At 49.4% G+C, this 19418-nt stretch overlaps 1 protein-coding gene across 2 annotated transcripts in view; it reads left to right on the top strand.

Annotated features, from left to right (window-relative positions):
- Positions 1–13: 13 nt before the first annotated feature.
- The window catches only part of EFL1 (elongation factor like GTPase 1), a 115419-nt gene continuing 96014 nt past the window's right edge, over positions 14–19418 (top strand). The window contains exons 1-4 of one of the 2 annotated variants that reach the window (XM_045067175.1): positions 14–140; positions 895–1004; positions 3903–3970; positions 9317–9401. In XM_045067175.1, the coding sequence (XP_044923110.1) occupies positions 914–1004; positions 3903–3970; positions 9317–9401 (244 nt within the window). In that variant the 5' untranslated portion in view covers positions 14–140; positions 895–913. Of the gene's footprint in view, positions 141–266; positions 290–894; positions 1005–3902; positions 3971–9316; positions 9402–19418 lie in introns of those variants that run through there. The other variant, XM_045067176.1, reaches the window with a different exon arrangement.

The raw sequence follows: 19418 nt of genomic DNA, 5'->3' as shown, positions 1-19418 counted from the left end.
CCCCGCCCCCGGCCCCGCCCCCCGCGCGCGCGTCGGAGAACGCAGGGCAGTCGGCGCCTGCGACGCGTGCGGTGTGGCCGGGCAAAGGGCGGAGCGGGGCCGCGCAGGTCGGAGCTGGACGGGCGGCGCGGCCGCAGCCGGTGAGCGTGAGCGCGGGTGCGCGCTGGCGGCCGGCGTCCTCCTCGGCAGGCTGCGGGCGGCGGCGGGCCGGGGGGCCGGGGGCCGGGAGCCGGGGCGAGCGCGGGCTGGGAGCGGCCGCCGCCCGGGGGGACCCGGGACCGCCGCCTCTGTGAGTGTGTGGACGCGTGATCCCGGGGACAGCGAACGCGGGGCCCCGGGGAGGGGAAGGGGCCGTGCAGTGGGGGCCGACCTTCCTTTCCGGAGCCGGGCGGTGCGCCTGCCCGGTGAGGGAGCGTGTGAGCCGGAACTTTCTGGGGGCGCCGCGGGCGGTGCTGGAGCCGGGAGTTTGGTCTCGGGTGAGCGCGGGCGAGAGTGCCAGAACGAGGGCGGTGGGGGACGATCGAGGGGCGGGAGGGAGCGCTGTCCGCGTCTTCCCTCCCTCCTGCAGACGACCCTTCCCACGGGGGACAGTTGCCTGGGAAGGGCCCGTCTGGCGGCCGTTACTAGTGTCCCCGCCCCGGCGAGCTCCCGGATCCCGCGCGCCCGCCCAGCCCCAGAGGGAGAGCGAGCGCCGTGATGCCGGCGTGCTGTGGCCTGCGATTCCGAGCGCACACTGGGCTTGGGCCTGGGTGGGTGTGTCCCCTTCCGCGGACGTTCCTTGGGTTCCCAGCTTCGGGGACCTGACAAGTCCGGTCAGCTCCTGCGTGAGAGGAGAAAAGTGTCAGGCCCTGATCTTAGGGCGTGCGCCCTGTGTGACGCTTACCTGATGTTTAGTCACAGGAAATAAGGGACCATGGTGCTCAACAGTTTGGATAAGATGATTCACCTGCAGAAAAACACTGCTAACATCAGGAACATCTGCGTCTTGGCTCACGTTGACCATGGTAAGACTCCTTTCTAAATGGGTTGTTTTCAGGAATTAAGGGGGTGTGACTCCACAGGTGTCAGAAGCCAGGATGACTGTAGGAGTTTAATGACTTTAGGGACGCTCGCCATAAAGCATTTCAAGGAACACAGCTAACTGGTGATTAGCATTCTTCTGTATGCTGTAGTTCATTGTTTCAAATTTTTTAAATTTTATTTTTAAAGATTTTTATTGACTTACTTATTTGAGAGAGAGAGAGAGCAAGGGGAGGGGGAGGGGGAGAAACTCTCAAGGGGACACTCCGCTGAGCAGGGGAGCAGGGGTCCCAACTCCCAGATCCAGAGGTGGGGCTCTGTCCCATGACCCTGAGATCATGACCTGAGCTGAAACCAACAGTTGGAGGCTCAACTGACTGAACTCCAGTATCCCTGTATCATTGCTTTTTTAAAATGAGGACTTGAGTTTTTGTTGAAGTGAATATTTTTGAAATGGATTTGTAATATAAAAAGTCTGTTGTCTTGACATGATGTCTTCAGAGCCTGTGTTAGGTGATTCTGTTCAACTTATCAGGTCTGTACTGAGCATCTGTTAAATTCAAGTTCTTTTGCTCCATATGTCAGAAGGTCGGAACTTACAAAGAAGGCAGCAGTCGAGCCCTGGAGGAGATTTGGGGGTTGAAGCCGCACAAGATGAGGGGCAGACAGGCGACTCCTAGGGGTGGAGAGCTGGAGGATTGGGAAGGCAGGAATCCGTTAGGAAGAGGCTTCACGCTGTATTTAGTATTAAAGGTGACCCTTGAAGGGAGATTCAAGCTGGCAGGTGGGGCACACGTTCCAAGTGGGAGTAGCATCGGTAGGGAAGAAATGTGGGTGACAGCACAGTTCATGGGAAGGGGGGAGATAGCTAATGGGTGATGTGTGTGCTTCTGACAACTGCTCTCACACCAGCACATCGCTTCCTGCCCTTGATTTCAAACTCCTTCTTAGCTTGGGTACCCATAAGGGGTAGCGCGTGGGTACCCGAGGTAGGGGGTAGGAGGGCGTGTGTGAAGTGAGATCTCTTTCCCGAGAGGCAGGCTGGGTCAGGGCTCCTAGAGCCCTTCATGTCAGCTGGGCACCAGGCTTAGGGTTAAGGGCTCCAGCCCTGGAGTAGGACAGCCTGAGTTCAAACTCCATTTCAAGCCACTTCACCTTTCTGAGCTTCAGTAAGCAACGCCTAGACTGGGCTGTAGATCCTACCTACCTTACGGGATTGTGGGGGGCGAAATGAGCTGATCATGAGAAGCCATTGGCCGATACATGCTTTATTGTGAAGGCAATCATTTACATTTATTATTAGGTTGTAGGGAGCCCTTGGGAGAACGAAACAAAGCAGGGCTGTTGTAACCAGCACATTAGGAAGACGGTCTGGTGGACCTGTTGATTTGCACTGAGAGGCAGAGGAGAGGTTAGTGAGGCGGCTGTTGCCACTGAGGCAGGAGCTGTGGGCTAGTGTGGGGACTGCGGGAAGGAGAAGTGGTGGCTCACGAGGTCACCGAAGCCAGCTGAGAGTGCGTGATACGTACGGTGCCATCACTGACCCTCTGCCCTCCTGAGTTTTCCTAATGACTCTGCTCACATTTTGAGGACCTGTGGTCTGACAAAAGCATTTGTTCTTTTGCTTTGTGAATTAAATCACGGGGTGTCTGGTCCTAGGGATACAGGACCTAGGGATACAGGATAGAGAGTGCAGAAAGATAGTGCTTTCTGGGCTCTTAACCCTCCAGGGATACATGCTTGCCATACTGAGAATGAGTTCTACTCCATCGGATCGTAGGGAAGTGGCGCCCTGGGGTTGTGCGGACATGCAAGATGTCCATGCCCAGCGGATGACACGTTAAAGCCCTTCAGTGCTCCCTCGGTTGCCTTCTGGTTTGTACTATTACAGATTCATAGCTTTGCTCAAGTCCCCAGAGTGTTCTAGGACTCATTGGTTGTAAAGAAAGACCCACCTTTTGCTGCTTCAGCCCAGCTGCAGTAACTGTGCAAGCAGCACTCTTGGAACAAAGTGATCTGCCACTTCAAGTTGTGTGGACTTCATAAAACCTTTATGAAACTCTGGGTGTGTACTTGAGTATGCAGAGGCTTTTTGATTACGTGGTGGCTCCCTGGCTTCTGTTTGGCTTCCAGGTAACTGGGAGTAGCTGCGGTTTAGCTGGTGCCCTCACAGTAGGAGCTTAGGGCACATTTCCTGAATTTCTTTGCTAAGTATTTTCTTAGTTTACCTGGCAAATACCAGCCAAGGCCATACGTGGGGAAATACGGCAGAAGATTATGTTCTGTTTCTTGGCGGTGGTTTACCCAGGATGCCGTTGAGAGATGAAAACGAGTGCTCTGCTGTACTGTTGCCGTTCTAGGCTACCAGGAGCACAAGGTAATAGCATGATCACTGTCATGGATATCAGATGAGTAATAATTAAGATGAGCAAGGTCAAATTCTTGTAGGACGGAGATTTACCAACTACATAAACGTTGTTTATCAGATGATCTCTTTTGATTGGCATGGCGGCTTCTCTCATCACCTGGGAGTCTGCATTTGAATCTACGCATGATGCCTCTGTTTAAAAAAAAAAATTCTACCCTGGGCTGGGGTAGGGGGGTGTGTGGAGTCACTTGACAACTTTTCAGGTGAGGGTGATGGGCTCCCTTGGGGTGGAGGTACAGATTACAGCTCTTTGAGTGCTCGAGTCTGTGTCCGCCCAGATGGTGTTCTGTTCTGAAGTCCTAGTGTTCATTGGGTCTTGCTGTGCTCTGTGTAGGTAAATAGGAAATCTTCGTGAAACCAGTTCTCACGGTCAGAAGGTAGCTCTCTAAGTGCGGTACATCTCCCTCCCTGTTTAGAAAAAGAGAGATTCGAATGAATGTTGTCGTTTTAACAGGAAAAACTACTCTGGCTGACTGTCTTATATCCAGCAATGGAATCATCTCCAGCCGCCTGGCAGGCAAGGTAAGTTGTTCTATTTGATGAATACTTGTTGCCTTTCAGTAAGCATTAGCTGTCTACCATGTGACGTGTTCTCAGAGATCCCCAAAAGGTACAGTTTATGTGTCTAAGAAGCTGCTGATCTATTTAGCGAGATAAAATAGATGTAGGGAAAAAGTTCATCTTATATTGCTTTATATGAACATCTTACAAATGCAAAATGAGTTTTTGCAAGAAGTCCAGTGATAGCCTGACACAGTTGTAGAAGATTCCACGGAGGACGAGGTTCTTCCTGGGAATGAGGTGTGTGGGTGGAAGAGAAGGCGGAGCACGTCCGGTGGGGGGATCAGCGGGCAAAGGCGATCGGGGGTGATTTGTGTGTTGTGCTTGATTTGGGTGGAGTGTTTGCCAGGAGACTACCACAGAGGAAAAATCAGGGGTGGAGAGGATGTGTTGGGTCATAGAAGAACTTGAAGGCAAACTCAAGTACCAAGGGAGGGCTCCCGAAATCTGAGCTTCATGATGAAAATAGGGTTTTAGGGAATGAAATTAAAGAGATATTGTTTCCAGCTGTGAGTGAAAGGTTGTGGACTAAGTTACTGGCAGTGGAGAAATGGAGGTGTTTCTTCCTTTAATGCATTTAGGACGCAATGCGCAGAATTTATCAGGTGACTGGGAACGGAGCAGAGAGCAGGTAGAGAAGCAGAAATGAACAGGAAGGTAGCTGTAGGAGACCGGTGTTGGAATTGCGCATCGGAGGCAGGCGGTGTGGGGACTGGCCTAAAGGGGCCACGCGGAGGGAGCGAGGAAACCAGGCTGCCCAAGATAAGGAACTGCTTGTGTTTTCTCTACCTGAGAAGTTTGTAAAGTGCAATAGCTCTAGAGTAGACGGAAGGAAGTAATAAAGCACATGTTAAAGAAGTAGAAAACATATTTTATAGAAAAGGTCAATGAAGCCGGAGTCAGTTCTTGGAAAAGATTGACATAACCAACACCTATGATACAGTACAGGTAGACACAGGTCATTGCACACGAAAAGAGGGAGCCCTAAGGAGCTAGGGACCTCAGTTCACAGCGGAGTTCGATACAGGCTCAAGTGCAGCGTGCTTCACGCCAGCACTGACACAAGCTGGGGGTCATAGGGAAACTGTGAGTGTTGGGGGTAGTGTTTGAGAGCCTCTGTACTCTGACTAGCTCTGTGAACTTAACATTTCTCTGGAAAGGTAGTCTATTAAAAACTATTAGCAATACAGACAGTTTCTGGTCGTCTTTTAACATGAGTGATAAGTATCCTGCAAAACTGATCCAGAAGAAAGGCGAGGAGGAGGGCGCGCAGGCTGCAGGGGAGAAAGTGCTGCCGGGACGGGGAAGGTGCGGGAGAGACAGGACAGGCCACTGCCCAGCAGCAGGCTTGGAGATGGAGAGCCGGGACTCCTGCGTGAGGTCAGGAAGAAAGAGCAAATAGACGCGCCAGAAACGGAATTTGTTGGCCAAAATCTTTCCGCAAAATCCAGATGGTTTAACTCTCTCCTTCTGCCACACTTTCAGAGAACAAATGCTCTCAGTTCACTCACCCATTCCAGAGCACAGCAGGGAGGAAGCAGGGGAGACTCTCCAGCTCCCCACTTTGATTCCCGAGGTCGGCAAGGGTAATAATGCCGGATGGGACAGTCCCGTGACTCCGTGCCATGGGAGAGGCAACAGTATAACCGTTACTAAGAAACAGAATCTGGAATTGTATAAAGAGCTAGTTTTTTCATAGCTGGATAGTTTATCAGGAAGAGTTTAAGATTGCTTTAACACATTTCACCATGTTAACAGGTGAAAGGTAGGAAACTTACGATCATTTCAGGAGATGTAGAAAACATAATAGAATTTAATATTCTTTTTGATAAAACCTCTTAGCGAAGTTGGCATGGAAGGGAATTTCTGCAGTGTGGTATGGAGTACTTAGAAAAAAATCATTCTGGGGCGCCTGGGTGGCTCAGTGGGTTAAGCCTCTGCCTTTGGCTCAGGCTATGGTCCCAGGGTCCTGGGATCGAGCCCAGCATCGGGCTCTCTGCTCAGCAGGGAGCCTGCTTCCCTTCCTCTCTCTCTCTGCCTCTCTGCCTACTTGTGATCTCTGTCAAATAAATAAATAAGATCTTTAAGAAAAAAAAAACTATAGAAACTATAGAAAAAAAATCATTCTGTATCCTTAATGATGCAATGTTGACATTTTTGCATTTCTGTTCAGGAATAAGGCAAGAGCAGTTGTTTCTCCCTTCTGCTCATTGTGTTACAGCTTCTGCTCTCTGCTGCCCTGGAGGTTCTGCTGCAACAGTATAGCCAAAAAAAAAAAAAAAAAAAAAAAAGTTTTAGGAGGGGTGATACAACTTTGTAGAAAAAACTCAGAAGAATATACAGATAAATTGCTCAGATATTAATAAGAGTTTAGCAGCCTTCACGATACAAAAGTCGTTGAAAAGAGAGTAGATGAGCAGCGTGCAGGAAATAGAGCGCTTACACCGCATAAAAAATGGACCTGTGAGGTACTGGGGGAAACGTGAGTGGACGGAGAGCTCGCTAGACCATGCTCACAGATTGTTGCACTCAGTATTTTTAAAATGATAGTTCTTTTTAATGTTGACTTCTAAGCAGTTCTTGTTTTTATTTTTATTTTTTATTTTATCTTATTTTTTAAACAGGTATTTTATTTTATTTGAGTGAGAATAATATGTAGCCATATCTTCAAGAGACAGTCTTTTCCCAACATTCTTCTGGTTCTTCAAGCTTCTATTTCTCTAACTTTTTATTTTTATTTTAAATTTATTTTTAAAATTTCTTTTCAGTGTAAAAATTTCAAGTTTTATAAAATTTAAGTGTGACAGGCTGGTTCTAAAATACTGGAGAATGAAGGGCCAGTAATGACTTGTCTGTAAAGACATGTCTGAAGAAGAGTAGGATGTGTAGTGTGTCTTACTGGAGAGCAGGACTTACTAGGAAGTAAGTAAGGATAGCAATAGCTCGTGGTTTGCAGTTGGCCGAGGGGTAAAATTGACCGGTGGTCCAGAATAGCAGGCCTGGAAACAGGTCCTGATTTATCACAGAGCTGGCATTTCTGATCTTTAGGGAAAAGACGAGCCTCTCCTGATATCCTTGGACGGTTGGTTGTCTGTGTAGAAAATACTGCACACAAAATCAGTAGCATGTAATTTAAAACACTTATATGTGAGAGGCAAAATTATAAAACTTGTAGAAAATAATACAGGACAATACTCTTAAGACCTTAAGAGGAGATTTCTTCTATAAGACAAAGAAGTACATACCATTATGTCATACCATTTGAACAATTCAACTACATTAAAACTAAGAACCGTCTGTTTTTCAGGGAGACCCCATAAAGAAAGTGAAAAGATAGGCCTGGTACCCCGGGGGCAGATAATGACACATAATTGACCGAGGTCTAATAATCAAGAGACTATAAATAACTTACCCAAAACAGAACAGATCTGTAGTGCAACCCCTTAAAAAGACGGAGAAAGAAATTGACCAGGAAGCTCACAATAAAACCCCACTGGTAAATGGAGAGATGTAAATTAGAAAAATACTGTCCTCTGTGTGATTTAAAAATAGGTTGCCCATTGCCGGTGCTGCCGAGGTGGCAGAGCAGGAGAGGCTCCGAGTGCGGGGCGGTTCCGGTTCTTCAGAAAACAGCGTGGAGACAGCTAGGAGCGTCAAAGATGTGTACACTTCATTTCTCAGAAATTCCACTTCTTGGTGGACATCCACCCAGAAGAGTCAGTTGGAAACTGTTAGTGACAGCTTAGTGGTAGTTTCAAAAACTAGAATCGGTCCGCGTGGCCTAGGGCTTTGTGTGGTGGAATCCTGTGGTAATGGGAATGAAAGAACCAGGACTCCGCCCGTCAGAATGGACGAATCTCAGGGCGGGACACTGAGCAGAGACAAAGTGACGGTGCCGTATACGTGTGTGTGGCGTGTGTGTGTATGTAGGATACAAATATGTTCGTCCGAGGACTAAAACCTGCAACTCTTAATGATACGTTGCTTGGTAAGTCACACATTTTTAAAAGTTACAAAGAAAGCAACTGAATGAACAGGGTAAAGTTTAGGGTAGTAGTTACCTGTGAGCCAGGAGCACAGGGGGATGTGAAAAGCAATGTACATCTTTGTTTCCTTTCTTAAATAGGATGGCCCGCACACGGGTGTGCACTGTATTGGTACTGTTCTTGCTGTACACGTTTTCTCTCAACTCCATGCTTAAAAACACATGGAGAAGAATGAGCAGGGACTGAGACTTTGGAGGAAGGCCTCAGAGGTCCGAGAGGTGAAGGGGGTCCCGCAGACCATCTCCGGAGAGCTAGGAGGGGAGCTAGGCGATTGCAGACTTCCGGAAGGATCTCGTGTGTGTGTATGCACACGTGCATGCAGGGCTCGTGGCGGTGCCGGCCTGGGGCCACGCTGACGTCAGGAAGACGGAAGAGCAGAAAGGATGACTGGGTTTGGCCGGAGGTCACTGGAGCTTCCAGGAGTTTGGCTTAGTTCGGGCGTGGACGGCTGTCCACCGATGAAGGGGTCGATGTGGGATGAGTCAGTGCGGCAGAGGCCCACATCAGTAGGTTACTCCCAGAGCATTTGAACGAGAGAAGTGAGTCCGTGTAAAGGTGAAGAATTTTTCAAAGACACATGGCAAGAAGTGAGGCAGGGCTAGGGACGGCAGCCTGCAGAGGGAGGAGGTCCGCAGGTGCGCAGGGCCGCGGGCGTGCAGAGGAGCGGTGGCTCTGTAGGTCAAGCCGCGTTGGTGTCCCCGGGCTGCGGTGCCCTGAGAGTGAGGTGCGGGCCTTCGTTTGTGGCTTTACACCGATGAAAGCCGTCGGCTAAGTGGTTACGTCAGAAATACCTTCCAGCACATCACTCTTTTTCTAAAAACATGTTTAAAACCTGCCAATCTGGGGAAAGGAGTGAAGGCTCCTCATGCTTCTAGAGACCTACTGTTTAGTCTTTGCCGGGACTTTGTCAAGTGACCTAGGGTCAGGAAGGACCAGCTCTGGTCTGGATGTGCAGAAGGACCCCCCCACCACACACACACACACACACACACACACACACACACAAGTCCTGCTTTCTGGGACTTGTTCATGGCGTACCTGCTCTTTCCTGCCCGGCTGTGAATGAGCCGCACTCGGGGGCGGGGGGGGTGCGGTACTGGGACACATCAGAGTGTTCTCCGGTGCTTTCCCATTTGTAAAACATATGGAGAGATTTTAGTGTAAAAATGGTGTGTTTAAACCAGAAGTCCAACTCGGTCCATTTTAGTGTTAAGGTTCTCATTCACTGGGAAGTAAGGATGCGTATGTCGTGTTTCCGCAGTTACGGTACATGGACAGCCGGGAGGACGAGCAGGTGCGAGGGATCACTATGAAATCCAGTGCCATTTCCCTGCACTACGCAACAGGTAAATTGTGTTTTAAAGAAAAAATCGTTCTGTATCGTCAGTGTCCTTCTTTCTCTTTCTGAGTTAATTGTGTGCCTCAGTTTCTTTGCTTTATGTTCCACACATTTCATTCTGGCCTCCAGAGGACCTGTTGTCAGAGACAGGCTGCCCAGACTGGGATGCAGATGGGGACCTCTGACGGGCGCAAGGGCGAAGAACGGGCAGTTCCCACCCGCTCCCACCCACCCAGGCGACTGTGTGGATTTCTTCCCAAGGATGGTGGAGGGTCTCGGGACCTTGCTGGCTCAGCCGGAGTGTTGCATTTCCTGACGGGATCCTTATTCTGTCCTGTGGCCTCAGGGTTGGATTTAGAATCTGACCTGATTGGTTGCCACGATTGTTACAGCTTCCTGTGCCCAAATCAGGATGCCATTTTCACAGTAATTTCACGGAATTTACGCGACAGAAGCAGTCTTACAAGCCTGTGAGGTATATAGTCAGTGATGTTCACTAAAAAGTTTGTATTAGTTCAGAAAAATGCTAGCAACCTTTATGTCTATTTTTGGAAAATGGTCAAGTATGCTGATGCATCCTTCCCACGAGAACCATGCGGCTGTCAAACACCTGTTTGATCTGTATGTGATAAGACAGGAAAAATATGTCGAGACAAAAAGCAAGTCTCAGAGTAAACACTTGTGTGATAAGAATGTGTTTGGTATAAAATACCGCGTGTGTAGGTAGATGTCTGGAAGGGTACACACTAAAACCTCCACACCAGTTATCTCCAGGGGCTGAGTTGTGTGAAACTTCCATTTTCTAAAATATTTATTTTTGTACTCCTTGGAAATTTTACACAAAGTGTGTATTTTTATAATTAGAAGGAAATAATAAAGATGTATCTCATTTCCCTAAGTGACTGATCTGTGGTTCGTCTTTTACGGTGCCCTCTCTCTGGCACCGGCACCAGGGAACCTTCTGCACGAGGCACAACTCTCTTCTCTTTGACGTCCATCTGCCAAATATTTTTGTACTAAACCAATTTTGAAGCTCTTCCTAATGTTTAATGTTTCAAATAATGCCTTATCTTTTTAAAACTACTGTGCATGTTTTAAGGGGCGTGTCCCCCTTGTGTGGCGTGGGTCAGTGCTCCGCTTAGTTAGGTCTCCCTTATTTCTTACGGACGTGGGGACGTACGTAGCCTTCCTCTCCGCACTCATGCCGTCAGTCTCTTTTTCTTTGACAATTCCTCTAGTTGTCAGTTTCCGTTGTTGACTCTGAGTTTTGTCTCTAGTTTTGCCACCCCCTTTTTAACCGTTTTATTAAGGTTTCCGTTGTACCACATAACGCCCATTCCACTTCACTTGTCTTTCTGGCATAGTGTTGGAGGAGGATGGCTGTAAGACCCTGGGAATGGAATGGTCTCACCTCTGCTTTGTTGACCGCTGACCTTGGGCACCTTGTTCTCAGAATGTTTTAGATAATGCTTTCTTATTTATTTATTTATTTATTTGACAGACAGAGATCACAAGTAGGCAGAGAGGCAGGCAGAGAGAGAGGGGGAAGCAGGCTCCCCACCAAGCAGAGAGCCTGATGCGGGGCTCGATCCTGGGAACCTGAGATCATGACCTGAGCCGAAGGCAGAGGCTTTAACCCGCTGAGCCACCCAGGTGCCGCCCTCCTCCTTTTTTCAGAAGATTTTATTTATTTATTTGACAGAGATCACAAGTAGGTAGAGAGGCAGGCAGCCGGGGGTCGGGAGGAAGCAGGCTCCGGAGCAGAGAGCCTGATGCGGGGCTCGATCCCAGGACCCTGAGATCATGACCTGGGCCAAAGGCAGAGGTGTAACTCACTGAACCACCCAGGCACCTCTAGATTTGCTTTTTTGACTACACAGAACCAAGACTGCAGCTCGCTTGTGCTGGTGTTGGGATGGCTTATTGAAAGCCTCTGTGTAATACAGTGTTGGAGACAGTATTATTCATGAAAACCAAGAAAAACAGGAGCATCATTGAGTGACAGCGCATAGAAGTTGAAGCCGGATGTTGATTCTGGATCCAAGATGTTGGCCCTAGAAACCACCAGAATAAGTTAATGGTTCTTCTCTCTGGAGCTCCACTTTTATCCCTGGGTCTCGCTCTCTGTCCTTGTCTCCATTACTCTGTAAGTCTTTCTTTCTTTCGTAGCTTTTTCCTACTCTTAGTGTCCCCATCTTCATAAACTAACTTTGCCCTGACCTTGCATCTCAACTCCTGCCTCTTTTTCTCACCGTATTTTCATTGCTTACTGCTGCTTTGCCTTGTGTTTCTGGTCACACATTCTCAGGATCAGGAAGTGGCCCAGCTTATTTTTAATGCTGGGCCCTGGCAGAGGTTGTGCCTGCGGATTGGACATCCTTGGGTTGGATGGTTACCTTGGGTTGGGTGGTGCCTGGAGTGGAGTCACAGCATATCAGCTGTGTCTGTGAACGTGACCGCCTAGAGGGGCTTGACGTAGGCAGCTGCCACGCCTGACCATTGGTGCAGAGCCTTCTTTTCCCACCTGCAAAATGGCAGTAGAAGTTGGAGGTGCTGAGCAAGGCACATGCTGTCGGAATGCCTCGGAGATGAGATCATTCTTACCTGTATCTCAGTGCTCATTCTCTGCCAGAGGGTATCCCTGCTGTGAAGGTGGGATGATCCCAAGGGGACCTCTTCTGGAGGAGGCAAAACTGTTGGTTAAAGAAACTCCACACATGGTTTTTACTTCCCTGTGTCTTCCCCTTCCCACCCCTGCCAAATCACCTCTTTGTTAGCAATCTCTGCATTAAATGTTAATTAAGTCTGTTCTGGTTCTGACTCTTGATTTAACTGGCTTTCAAAAATTTTTTCAAATCCTTATTTGGCTTGAAAGAGGGGGTATTTTTCTAGTTTAAAGTAAACATGCTTACAAAACCCCGGTATCTTAGACAAATGGTGTGGAAACCCCAGGTATAGTGTAGAAGATGCTACTTAGCATTTTCCAGGGACGTGGTTCTTCCTTGAGAAAATGGAGCCTCTCATGTTTACCTCTGTGACCAAAATTGGCTACAAATGTTGGACCTGCATTATTAAACCTTGTTATTTCCCTGTCTCTTAGCTCTCTTTGTCCTTCCCACAAGGATACCATCTACTTATCTAGTCATTTCAAGAGTTAAGAGATACTGTACATAGTACATTGTATATAAGCAAAAAAATCCTGAGGGGATGTGATTCCTTTGAATCCGTTAGCCCAGATTTCAGATAAAGATGAGAGAAATGTCTTTAAATGGGTCATGTAACTTGAAACTCATGGCATGTTTTTTCGAATAGTCTCAAGGCCTATCACTGCTGTTCCGCTGTGTAGCCATTCTTTGTGCCTGCAAATACGTATTACTATGGCAAGAACTTCTGAAATGAAGTGTGCATTCTAACTCACCTTTTTAAGAATTTTAAATGCATTTACAAATTTATATCTATTATAGAAAACTCGGTGTATTATAGAACCTACAGGAAAACACAAGAATGAAATAAAAATCACCCATAGGTTTTCCACATTATGTTTTCAGTTTATGTATCTAATCCAACCATCATTTTGTGTGTGTGTCTGTGCAAATAATCAGAGGTAAGCGTCTAACTTTATTTTTCCCCAGGTCATTAACTACTTCTCAGAGCCCCAGTCAAATGTGATTATTCAGTCGTGTATTACTAGTTCTCGACGTGGTGTTGGTGTTGACACCTCCACCTGAGCAGACAGGCTAGAGGGTGAATTAATTGTACCCACCTCTGAAATACCCTCACCCCAAGCCCCCAGGTAGGGGCAGACACCATTCAGCTCGGCTGACTGATGCTCTGTGGGAATCTGCTTTTTTCAAGAGAAGTTGGCATCGAGCTTTTGGTAAAATCTTCCAGGTTTTAAGCGATTGGCATCTTCTTTACAAGTTCATGAAGCCCCCTGTGGAAGAAATTGCTGCAGGTTCTAACGTACAGGCTTTCGGTTTGTAACGTGAGGCTCACAGGCCCACCGACAGCTGGGTTCAGGGAGACACTCAGCATTCGTCCACGAGGGAGCCGTGTGGAGCTTGGAGGCCAAAGACAGCATCCGTGCAGGCTCCTGGGTCTTAATCTGCAGAGACGGGGCCAATGGAAGATGGAGTCCTGCCCCCCACACTCAGGCCAGGCCGGCGTGTGCGGGAACGTCTTCTTCCTGAGACACCATAGCTTCCCTTTCCTTCTGGAATTGTGAGCGGCGACCCACGGTCCCAATTGCTGTCCTGTTTGTGGGACTGAGGCTAGGAGGGAGGGGTTCCATCGTCTGTTCTTTGTTTGACTGAAGGTCAGACTGTTTTCTCTTAAGATAATGCTTTTCTTTGCGAAGCATTCCGTGGGTGCTGGGGGTAAGAACACAGGTGCGTGATGGTTTGGTTCTAAGCCGAGGCCTCATGCACATGATTTCGTGGGCAGTCCTCACAGCAACCCCGTGAGCTGGATGCTGCCCTCATTTTACACACATCCAGAGTGGGTTCAGGGACTTTCAGAAACTTTCCCACGGACAGAGGGCTTGGCATGTTGGCAGTGGTCCTGGGAACCAGATGATTCTGTTTCCAGCTGTGCACTTGGACCAGGAGTCTCTTGGAGGTCAGTCAGTCCAGACGATGGCTGATGGCTCTTGACCTGTGCCTCTGTCCTGTCCACGAGGGATTGCTGGGGCTGCGTACAGACATCCGGCGGCTGCATTGCCCGCATCCCTGCTGTCCTTGGTCGCCGCCCAAGATGGGAACCTCTTCAGCCGTCTCTTTCCCATGTGTCTCTGTGATGTTCACACCCTCCCTCAGCCTCCGGATGTTCCCTTCCTTCCCAGAACCTACTCTGCACATGTTCCAAGGGAAACCAGCTTCTCTGTATCTTCCGCATCTTTCTGTATGTGTCCTCTCCCCGCCAGCCTGGCAGTTTTCCCAGGATGCTGCCCTCCCTGGACGCATTCTTCCTTGCCCTGTCCGTCGCCGGGTTAAGATACGGGGTTGCTGTTCTCTTAGATTCCTGGTTCTAGTTCAAAGCTTCATTCTCCCAGCCTTGTTTTAAAGCCCTCCTCTCTTCTGAGATTCATACGGTCTAACTGTTCTCTTTCTTGTCCTTGTCAGCTTCTGAGGACGGGGCAAGCTCTTTAGTGACGTTGGCACCTGGCTTGTCATTTTCCTTTTTACCCAGATCTGCCCAGGTAGCTTTGACCATTCCTGAGAACGAGCCCTCTGAGGGCGTGCGGCGGCCGTGTGTAGATCACTTCGCCCACTCGCTGGCACACTCCTTTCTGCGTGTTAGCCTCGCCTGGAACCGCCCAACCTGGTCATTGCAGGCTGGAGAACCCCCTTCCTCGCAGTCTCCCTCCTCCTGCTCTCCCCTGGGGTGAAGTTCCCATTCTTCGACTTCATCAAGTTCTCCAGCCCCGTCCGTGGCCTGCATTCAGTGCCCACCTCTGACAGCCCAGACCGGTCACCTCCCTCACGGTCCCTCCAGGAGCCTCAGTTTCTTTGCCTTCTGTCGTCTTTCCCCGAGCAAAACTATAACCCTGGGCAGAGCTAGTGCTCTGGTTCCTCTTTCCTCCCCTGGGCTGGGGTCTGGGCTGGTCCTCCGGGTGCTGGCAGACTTCCCTCTGCTGGATCTGGTGTTCTCTCCGGCAGGGCATTTAATGCTCCTTCTGACCCCAGCTCACCTCCCCCCCACCCCCGCCATCCCAGCAGACATCTCCCCACGGGCTGCTTTTAGATCTCCGCTTGTCTCCCGTCGGCATGGAAGACGTGTGCCCTGGACATGGCTCCTCCCCTCCTGTATCTTCACTGACACGTGGCCGTCAGCATTCAAGGATGCTCCCTGCACTCTGTCTCACCCTGAGAACAGGTGCTCATTCGTCCTAGCTGCACTTGCCCCTGCTCCATCTTGGTCGGGGGCGTGCTGCTGTCCCTCTTCCAGCGGCTCTGGCAGTCGGACCTGCACCTCACAGTGATGACGCGTATGGGCTGTGTGCAATTGAGTAAAAGATAGCCCTTGGTCTCTGACTTTCTCTCCAGAACACAGATTCTGAGCAGGTTGCCAAGGTTTGGAACCCTGACGTAGGTTCCAAGAAATGAACGTCAACCTTTTTTATTTTTTTACACAAGGCTTCCTTATTTTGCTTCTTACTATATCCTTATAGGCAAAAATGCCAGTAAGTAGAAAGGTCAAGACAGTGTAGACGTGTCATTGCTAGATTCCCTGCCCACGCAACAGGATTTCAAAGGTGGCGAGGTTCCTAGTGATGTCGATTTCGGGGAGTGGCCAGCGGGGATGGGCCTGGGGAGAAAAACCAGCAGCCAGTGAGGACGACCGTAGTCAGAGGTGGCCCGCGTGTGGTCTTTGTTCCATGTCGGTGGAGGGTCTGGAGAGGACATGGGGATGGGGCCGTGCAGCCGGAAACGGCGTTTGTTCAACATTCGTGCTTGTCTGTAGGTCGTGGTCTCGCTCCTCCCTGAACCACCTCATTTCTGACACTTAGACCATCAGATCAACCACCCACTGCTGCTTCTTGCAACACCTACTCGCGAAGACCCACTCGGCTCTCCTGCCAGGACCTCTTACTGTGTCGGCAAATAGGAGATAAGACGTGTCACCCGATTCTGTGAAATAATGAGCCACATCTGCGGATTTACAATAATCGTATATACTAGCTGAGAACAGAAAGGGATGGCATTTCCTGGGGAAACTTCCTGTGGAAACTCCTGTGGTTGCCACATAATTGGGGCCTAACTTGTGTCCATAAATGTCGTGTGTTCTGTAAGTACTGTGCTGGGGAACACGTTCTCATGTGGCTCAGGTTTTGTCCGTGTTCCTGACACCGTGGTCGTGCGGCGTGGCGCTCTCCTAGTGCGCCAAAGCAGAAGAGACCCTCGCACGAGGTGCAGGTCTTCGTCCACGACTGGGGGGACATCTCTCTGTTTGAAGGCACGTTGTCTCCTGTCGGCTTTCCGTGTGCGCATGCTAGCCAGCATCTCCTGTGTTCGGAAATTGAACTTGACCTCACGTGAAGTTTTCCTTTTCACAGAGGAGACTTTCAGCAGGCACTGGTGACAGGTGTGCACCTTCCGTGACACAGTTGTGTGTGGCATCTTAATCCTGGAGGACTCATGGGCCAGGGAGGGATGCTTTTCCCCTGACTCTGGGAGCAGACACTGGAAAATACCTGCCTCAGTTAACTTTGGGACTTCCAACTTTCTCTTTTCCCCAGGGGCATGGAATGTGGAAAAAAAAAATTGGATTGGTGCTCTGCTGATTAGATCAGTCCCTGAAGTGAGGAGCTGTGTTTTGGAATGTCGGGAAGGATTGGCTTAATACTTTAGCAGGTGTCAATCCCATAAGCACCTTAGGACCGTGTGGCAAATCAGAAAGGCCGTTTCGCATGCTTCGAAATTATAATTTCCTATGGCAGGAGTAGTGATATCTAACATGATAAATGCCACGCCCGTTTGTTTTTTTTTTTTAAGTGTGTGTGTGTGTGTGTGTGTTTGATCCTCACACACACAGTGGTAGATGGCATTCAGGGAAGCACATCTTAAAGAGGCATGGTGTGGCTGAAGACAGCAGAAGAGTTGGACTTAACGGGCATTTTTTTTTTCCCCTCTGCTGGATATTGGACTTCTTTCCCCTACCTTTGAACTTGAGTTTGAAGTTACATAGAAAGAGAGAAGATAAAACCATTGAAAGCCAGAGACTGGCTGTGTGCTGAGCTCTGTGCTTACCAGCTGTGTGAGTGACCGCCACCTGAGGCCCTTCCCTCCCTCAGGTCCATTTGGGAAGTCAGACAGGCTTCTTTATTACAGACTTTCTCCGAGCCTTTAGTACACATGTGTGTCGTGCACCTCTTCCTCACCCTGAGCCCCCCTCCACTGCATTTCCCAAAAGTTTTCAATCACGCAGCCTTACTTTTCACTTTGCCTACTTGTAGGTGAAAACACTTGGTGTGTCACTAGCTTTCTGTTGTCTTTGCCATCTGAACTTGCTGTCCTTGAATGAATTTCAAGGGGTCTAGAATTGGATACTTAATTAGAGGAGGGTAGATGGGGGATGGCTAGGTGGATTGGTGGGTGAGTATGGTTGTTTTTCTGGGTGTCATCTAAAGGGTCTTTAACCCCAGTAAAAGGCAAAAGAACTATTGTGCAGGAAGCCCGAAGGTTCTCTGTGGGTGCATCTTACGTTCTGTAAAGGGCCTGACAGTGGATGCAGGCTCTGGGAGTTCTGTCTCGGGCCCCGCTGTTGTCCGGCAGGGTGGGAGAGCGCTCAGATCTCCTGCGCTGGCATCTGGACGTCATCCCCAGGAGCGAGCGAGTGGTGTTTCCCCAGCTGCAAAGTCTAGAGGAATCTTTCTCCTCCTGCTGTGACCTTGCGTGCATCTCTTCCTTTTGGGGGCACGTTTCTCTATCAAGTGAAGGGTTAGGCTGGGAAAATGTGGAGAGATTTTAGGAATCTTCACGGCTTCTCTATTTTACGTGATGGGAGTTGGTGGGACCTTGGACCCTGCTAGTGCTGCTCATTTTCCTTTGGTTAATTTAGTAGAGAGCAGTGGGCTTGTTCCAAAGGGCACTGTGAGCCCTGGCCGTAAAAGGCTCCACTGAGGCCCAGGGGCCACTGTCCCAGGAAAGTGGGTCTTTGCCATCTTTGGTTTTTCCTGGAGATGTCTACAGCCCTCTCTGGTTGGAGCCTTCCCTGGTGGGCCCGGCAGAGCCAGGATTCCTTATAACGCAGCTTGCACGAAAAGACTTGGGACAGGTTGCGGGAGGCGGTTGGTGTGTAAACAGCAGCCCATTGTCACTGGTGGCATTCTCTCCCCCTGAGCCCCAGTGCACTTTGGAATCCTGAACCTCGTGTTTAGGAATTCACTCCCAGTGGACGTTTGACATGAGAGATGAACTTGATGCCATCTTGAGTGGTGTGGTGTAAGGTATGTCTTTGGAGTTAGATGGATTTGAACTTCTACTCTACTGTTTTGAATTGTTTGATCTTAAGCAGTTTACTTCAGAGTTGGGTTCCGGTTTGGATGTCCTCGAGACACTTTTGTTTGCCCCAGTTTTTCTGCTCTGAAATTGTGCTGATGGTACTAATAACCACAGAAGCTGACTGCTGGTGAACAGAACCCAGGGTCTGCAGAGTGCTTGGCACAGTGCCAGGTACAGAGTGCACAGATGTGAGCTCTGGCTGTGGTTACTGTGGTCTTTTCTCAGTGTCACTGTCACCTAGGGTATGAGGCAAGTCATCAGCTGGTGCCGATGGCACTGGGACAAATCCTTTCAGTGGCCTGCAACGTGTACTATCCAGTCGTTGGGTCCTGGAGGAGTTCTGGAGCACCGGGAAGTAGAAAAACACGGAGTTAGGAGGATGAGCAGAAGTGTGTGGGGGAGTCGGAGCCTTCAGTGATTGCTTTCCCTTTAAAAGAGAACTGTGCGGCACCTGGGTGGCTCAGTCAGTAAAGTGTCTACCTTTCGATCAGGTCATAATCCCAGGGTCCTGGGATCGAGTCCCGTGTTGGGCTCCCTGCTCAGCGGGGAGCCTGTTTCTTCCTCTCCCTCTGCCCCTCACCCTGCTTGTGCTCTCTCTTCTCTCCCAAATAAATAAATCTTTAAAAAAAAAGAAAACTGTTTCAGGTTTAGCAAATGGGGAATGAGCGTAGATGTCTAATGAATTACTATTCTTCTGCATGGCTTTCTTCATTATGTTCCAGCAGAAGTGCGTACCTGAGTGCCGCTTATTGTTGGCTCTTGTGGGATGGCCTAGGAGTTAATGGGATGTGGGACCGACTTCGGGGTTTGATGGGATGTGGGGCTCTCCGTGCTTGGGACAACACCAGTGGAGTTACCATCCTACTAAAGGCTCAGTACTCATTTGTCAAAGGGATGAGGGAGGTAAATTTGTGTGCGAGCACGTAGCCCACGGCTTGGCACAGAGTAACTCCCCCTTGCATGTTTGGAGAATTGGGTCTAGATCTCAGGCTCACAGCCTGCTCTCTGAGAGTTTGTGGGGA

Source organism: Mustela putorius, unplaced genomic scaffold (genome assembly GCF_011764305.1).
Source record: "Mustela putorius furo isolate JIRA1106 unplaced genomic scaffold, ASM1176430v1.1 tig00003875_pilon_pilon_pilon, whole genome shotgun sequence".
In the NCBI taxonomy this organism is placed as follows: domain Eukaryota; kingdom Metazoa; phylum Chordata; class Mammalia; order Carnivora; family Mustelidae; genus Mustela; species Mustela putorius.
The sequence above is the reverse complement of the archived record's forward strand: the minus strand, read 5'-3'. Positions and strand labels throughout refer to the sequence as shown.